Genomic DNA, 7,252 nt, shown 5'->3' with positions numbered 1-7,252 from the left:
TATACAACTAACTTAAACTATATGTAAGTCTCATTCAAAAGTAAATCTACAAGTCACAAAGCACTTCAAATGAAACTATATACATACCATAATGGGCACATGGCCACGCAAACCGCATTTCAGGGCCAGTGTGTTCACCTTATGAAGCCCACGGGCCAACCTCTGGACCAAAGAATCTTTCTCTAAATAGGTAATACTCCTGCTACTATGCAGAGGCATACTTTCCATTGCCAGACTAATTTTATCCATGAGTTTTGCAAATGAATTTTTGGCTGCACTTAGGAGTAAATGGCCACAAATTCTGGAGTTTGGATCTTCAAAGAAAAAGAAAGAAAAGCAATAAATAAATAAATAAATAAATAGTGAATCATCCCTTGTCCATTTCACAATATCACGAATCACAGTATCTTTCAATTATATAATTCCCAGTCACCTGTCATAATTCATTCAAAAAGTCCCCCTCACATTAACTTTCAGTATGAAAAGAACACAGAACATAGCATACCAACCAAATACATCTAAAGGAAAAGTGCACACGTGTCACCCCACGGAGCAGCACGACACTGAATGCATCATTTTCTTTTAAACCCTATGTAAGTCCATTTTCTATGTGTAACCACTACAGCTCGCTATCTTAATGCCACACTATTTATATTCTCAGACAAGAAAATATAATTTGCCTCATTTCAGGGCAATTAAATTTGCACAACTACAGTTACTCATTTCCCTCCAGGATTTCAATACTCATCGCTCGCACGTGATGGGCTTGAGGTTCCAGCAAGGCCCACACAGCCTGCTTCCTGCTATACTCACCAGGTATGTAATTAATAATTGTGGTTAATGTTAGTAAATAAAATTGTCAGTGCTCTTCCTACTAATTGGTATTCCAAATAATGCTTACTAGGTGTATTTATGCCTCCATAAAAGTCACATGATTTAGTTTTCCCTCTGCTTGGTAGATTTTTTTTTTTTTTTTTCTCAGAACCGGGGATTGAACTCAGGCCCTTGCGCTTGCCAGGGAAGCACTTATTCCAAGGAGCCATCTCCCTGCCCCCCAGGTAGATCTTAATCTGTCATTTCTTATCTTATCATCTGTGTTAAATGGCAACATAGGGAAATTATTCAAATTTAGTAATATATCATACTACATTTCATGAGGTCCTTTAAACACTGTATTTACACCATAAGCACAAAAACCAACTTTAGATACTTTCACTCCATAAAATTCTCCTTTATAATTGTAAGATTCATGTGGTTCAACACTGAAGACAGTGTTGTAAGATGAGAAACCCAATTGAATAATTAAAACATCTAATACAGAACTAGACAGAACTGAATGCAGAATACAGTACACAGACTGCATGATCAAAGCACTCAGCACTGCCTGAGTGGTTATCCAATCTGTGGTTTTCTCCAGAATAAAGATATGAGGGCCGGAGAGATAGCCCAATGGCATAGGCACCTGCCTGGCAAGCGTGAGGTCCTGAGTTCTAGCCTGGGTACCAGAAAAAAAACAAAACTAAACATAAATTCAGAATAAAGATATGCCTCATGGAAACCCTGCTTTCTAAAATTTGTCTTTATCTGAGTGGCATATGCTCCAAAGTATAAAAGGAAAGTAACTTTTAAAATCTGTATAGCAGTCAAAATATGAAAAAAAAAACCTACTGAAAACTGTGAATTGGATAGAAATACTTTCTCATGTAAACTTGATTTCTATCAATTAGCAATACATTAACATCTAAGAACACAAGGTAATGTAAGCTTTATTCCATATACCACTAACCATAAACACTGAGCAGAATCACACGGCCAAAGGACACACAAAGCATAACTACAACATACAATTCCTTCCTTAACAGTCAGGCTCTTTGAACTGTGAATGACAAACACTTTACAGCAATCAACATACAATGCAGACCACGGAGGCACATGAATGACAAACACTTTACAGCAATCAACATACAATGCAGACCACGGAGGCACATGAAGTAAACCACGACTGAGGACACAGCTCACTGGACAATGAACGAGCCACAGTAAAGCTCAATTAGAATAGTCAACACATCGTTTCAATAGCAAATATATTTACTCCCTGTTTCTCCTTCAGCTTTTATATCTTTTTTCATCTTAAACTCTTTTTATCTTCATTATGCCAACTTAGCACTTATGGATATTTTTATATTTCTTTAGATTACTCGTGTTTCATTTTAATTCTGTAACAATAGCAACAATGTTGAACACATTCAGTCTAATAATGTATTCAATAATACTGCTGAATAGTGGTATTATTTATTGATATTACCATATAATAATACCAAGAGAAATTAATTAGTATTAATTTTTGTGCTGTGTCCAAACGAGTTCTTTTAAAATAAATAACATAGGGCCAGCCAGATAGCTCAACAGACTAAAGCACCTGCTTAGGCAGGCACAGGAACCAGGGTTCAATCCCCAACAAGCCATGGCAGCCCTGCCCCTTGTTTGAGCTGAGATGGTAGCTGAGTCTGGGTGTGGTGGCATGGGCCTGTAATCCCAGCATTTGGGAGGATGAAAACAGAAGGATCACCACAAGTCCAATCTGTGTAGTGCGACCCTATAGACCCTGTAACAAATACATTTTTTTAAAAAAATTTAATAGTGGCTTTTATTATATCACAAAAATATTTGTGTAGATACTGACCACTCTAAAAGAGGAAATTACATGACAATATAATTCCACAATACAGTCTTCTGAAACATTAAGATATGAGAATGAAATACATATGTATTCTAAGTTCCTGACTGCTATCAAGGAATTACAGTAAGAAATAAACAATTTATACATTAATAAACATTTTATAATACAGTTCATGCTAATAAATTATGGTATATAACCAATTCTGTATTAAATAAAAATCTACTAGTCACATAATAAAATTATTTGTATAATAACATGGAGAAAAAAATAGCAGGCCATGATTCTCATTTGTTATATTTAACGAATTCTTTTTTATATTAAATACACATGTTAGTAAGTTTTTCCTGCTTACCAATGTTTCTTTAATAAAGAAGACTCTACTGCAACTAAAAATACAAACACAATGTGGAAAGAGAATAATCTATACAATTTTCTTCATTTAAAGTGGAGTTCTCACACTGAGAAAGATTGAGAAACACTTCTTTGAGTGAAAAAGGTTAATGAGTAAGTTAACAAGAAGTACAATATAGTGACTAAGATTATAAAAACATTGATAACTTTAGTAATAATAGTAATGAGAACCGTTAACAGTACTAAATTCTGACTCAGCCCCATACTTGGTACCATGTTAACATCTCTGTGTCCATGGCCATCTCCTCCACATTCTGTTCTTAATCTTATGATCTATTCCATTTTCTCCATGATATATCTCATCAATACTATAGTAATAATGCTTCCTGCTTTCTCTGTATTTCTCTAGTATTTCCCCTCTTTATTCGAGCCTCCACATGTAGACAGAACGACTTCAACCACACACCTAAGATCTAGTCCCACACCCCCACTTTTAAGCCCCAATTACTTCCTTTAGTCTTAAGAAATAAATTTTAAATGCAGTGCCTTTCAAGTGACCCCCAACAACACATCACAATCATACAGTACTTCTCCTGAACCAAAAATCATATTTGTATCTTCAAATTTCTTTAAAAAACACCAGTTTTCAAATGGGGCCAATCATTAAAGTAAAATGTTTACTTCCAAGTAGTGCTATTTAAAAAATCCTGTGGAAACAGCTCAGTAAACTAAGAGAGACACTTGTACTTTAGACAAGATGGGGCACGTTCAGGGGGTTAAGTCCATAGCTAACACATGCACTTTAAAACAAGGAAATACACTCATGAAAATAACAGTGGGATGTACTAGAAGAGATAGGAAGATAGCAGAGTAGGAGAGACACAAAAGAGAATGAAGAATTTATGTCATATGTTAAACAGGGGATAAGTGGATTACTGAAATAAAAATATTGAGCTAGCTGGCCACAACCCTTAATCATTTCCTCAATTATGTACAACAAAAATAATTCCACATAAATTAAAAATTCAGTGTAAGAATTAAAAGTACTGGCTAAAATACAAGCAATATAATCTTGATGGGGACAAGTACCAGGAATTAAACTCAGGACCTTGCTCCTGCTAGGCAGGCACTGGTGCTGCTGAGCTGCATCCCTGCACAAGCAATACAATCTTGAAATGAGGCTAGCTTTTCTCAGTAGATCCCTATAGGAAAAATCGTAAGCACAGTATGTAACTCATACTTTTAGCTACACAAAAATGTTATAAAATTGCAACACATAATGTAAAAGTATATTATTTTAATATGGCAAATATGTAATCTATTAATCTAAAATTACACAAAAACCAAACACATCTCTAAATATCAATATGATAATTTTAAAAGAAAAATAAGCTTAAAACAAAAGGTATATAAGATAAACAAACAATACAAATACGTAATAACATAGTACCTTTTGCTTTTCAGATTGATAAAAAGACTCTGAAAACTGTGTGCCAATGGTATTGTAAAAAAAAAAAACAGAATTCTCAATACTGCTGAATGTGTTGTAGAAAGCAAATTTCATAAACAATGACAGAAAGAATGGCTATTATCAAGAAGTCGACTGACAACAAATGTTGAAAAGACTGGGGGAAAAGGAACCCTTCTCCACTGTTGGCAGAAAGGTAGACTGGCACAACCACTGTAGAAATCTGTGTGGAGGTTCCTTTAAAAAACGGGATTAGAGGTCCCATCCAATCCAGCTATTCCCCTACTGGTTACTTTTCCATAAGAACTGAAAACATTATAGCACAGTGATACACATGCACCCAAGGTCATAGAAGCACAATTTGTAATAACAACCCACATGCCCATCAGCTGAGGAACGGATAAAAAATATATGACACTTTTACAAATGGAGTATTACTCAGCTGTAAGAAAAAATAAGCTTGAGGCTTTAGTAGGTAAGTGGATGCCACTGGAAACCATACTATAAGTGAAATAAATCAGAGCCACATGTCTAGACATTGTATTGTCTCCCTAATTTAAGAACCTGAAAGAGCAAATTTTTCAAGATCCAACAGATACTGTGAAAGAGAAAGCAACTGTTCAAAGGGAAAGCACAACTGGGATGAGGGAAGGGAGGAAAGAAAATATACATATAGATACACAAGACCACTAGATAATTATGTTACGAATTTCTACTGGCAGATTGAAAAGAAGTTAATGCTTATTTTTTTGTTAGCAATTTTATATGCTTCTATCTGGCAGGCTGAATAACTGCCCCAAAGACAACAATACGCAGTTGACTGTTGAACTATCATCTTATTTTTTGAAATTCTATCATTTCTAATGTCTTTGTTTTTTATTTTTTATTCTCCTTAAAATAAAAGTAAAAAATAAATCAGAGGTTTTTAAGTATTTTTGTGCTGTGGACACCTTGATAGTCTAGTAGTGTCTGTGGCTTCCCTTCTCAGAATATTCACTTTAAATTCATAAATCAAAGCATGTATGGGGGCTGGAGAGATGGCTCAGTGGTCTAAAGCACCTACTTGGAACAAGCTTGGCAAAGCACAGGGACTGCGGTTCAATCCCCCAGCACCACATGCCAGCCAGCCCCGCCCCCTGGTGGGCTGAGCTGGCCACACACACACAATAAATGTTAAATAAAAAGAAAGAAAGAAAGAAAGAAAGAAAGAAAGAAAGAAAGAAAGAAAGAAAGAAAAGCATGTATGATTACCATGTGGAAATTCCACTAAAATAAAGTTATAAAGATATTTTAAGTTTCACTACTAATCTATTAAATGTAAGACAATAGAGGTAAAGTTAGTTTTTTAAAAAAACAGCATGGTAAAATTTGTTGCTTTTAGAGAAATTAAGACCACTGAGCCAATTATGTTGGAAATCAAATTAGCTCTTATTGTTAATACTGAAAAATAATAAAAGTCCCAAGTCATGGGATACCTATTACAGTGGCCCGTCACTTATCACTGAGGTTTCATTGCAAGAACCCCACAATAAGTAAAAATCAGTGAAGTAGCGACGTTCTATTTATTTTAGTATTTATATTTAGTTTAATGCTTTATAAACCCTTCCTGCTCTTATAAACCTTTCCCACACTTTTAAAAACCAATGTTCTTAACCATTTTCTAAACTTGTAAACCGATGTAATTTTAAGGACCTGTATGCTGTATGGTACTGCAAAATCCTGCAATACAGTAAAAAATCCACAATACATAATTTAGATTAATATTTTTGAAAGTCCATGAAACAATGAGTCCACAACCATCGAACCGCAAAATAGCAAGGGACTACTGTACTTCAGAAGCAGTTAAAGTTTCCATAAGTTCACTTTACCAAGCAATATTAGGCTTCTCAAAAGCTAACAGAACTTTCCAGCATTTTTATACACAAAATCATGGTAAAATTATTTGTCCTAATATCAATGAGTTCATTAATATGTTCAACAAAATTTGCACTACGAAGAAAATTACTGTAAAGCTATGGTTCAAATTGATATTGTAAAAATAGAAGTAACTACTGTAATCTTTTTTCACTTTCTTTAGGCCAAATATAAAATTACACCCTCTTCCCTGATTTTTTTAAATTAGAACATGTTTGCATTGCACAACTATGTTCATGAAGGAGGGCAGGGCTGGTAGATGAACATATCACATTCCTCTCTCCCCACCCCTCCCTACATTTCCTGTGTTTCCAGGGGCCTAAAAGTCATTCTTTCAAAAAAAATAACAATTTTATTTTTAGAGAACACTGAAAAGCAAAAAAATCAATGTGAAGAACATGCAAGCTTACTCTGATGGATGAACAATTACAGAGTACAGATTTGTCCTGCAATCCAGCTCACCACAGTGCACCAGCGCCCGTCTCCACCTGGGAGACAATGATCATTTCCCACACATGTGACAGGTCCATACCTATTAATTAGTGCTGATAAGCATAAATTACATGTGAAATGTTTCAACACTTCCACTATGATAGAAAAACATTTCTTATTTCTATCAGTAACAAAACCACTATGCTGATACTATCTTGGCCTATCACTGCCATGCCCACCTGAAGATGCGAGTGCTCAGAGGGCAGTGAGTGAAATGAGATGTGATCTCTCCATACAAGCCCACAGACTCTTTTTTTTTCCAAAGTTTTATTGATAAACAGATAGCAATGAGACAGTTTCAAATCAAATCGGAAGTACAGTTTCAACAAATAATACACTGCATATAT

General features: G+C 35.0%; 1 protein-coding gene across 1 annotated transcript in view; it reads right to left on the bottom strand.

Moving 5' to 3' along the window:
* The window catches only part of Ccdc171 (coiled-coil domain containing 171), a 533,698-nt gene that overhangs the window by 241,096 nt on the left and 285,350 nt on the right, over window positions 1-7,252 (bottom strand). The window contains exon 19 of the mRNA XM_023715854.1: window positions 88-314. Coding sequence (XP_023571622.1) covers window positions 88-314 — 227 coding nt within the window. The remainder of the gene's footprint in view (window positions 1-87; window positions 315-7,252) is intronic.

This window comes from Octodon degus, unplaced genomic scaffold (assembly GCF_000260255.1).
Source record: "Octodon degus isolate 3935 unplaced genomic scaffold, OctDeg1.0 scaffold00044, whole genome shotgun sequence".
Lineage (NCBI taxonomy): Eukaryota > Metazoa > Chordata > Mammalia > Rodentia > Octodontidae > Octodon > Octodon degus.
This window is presented reverse-complemented; position numbering and strand designations above follow the sequence as displayed.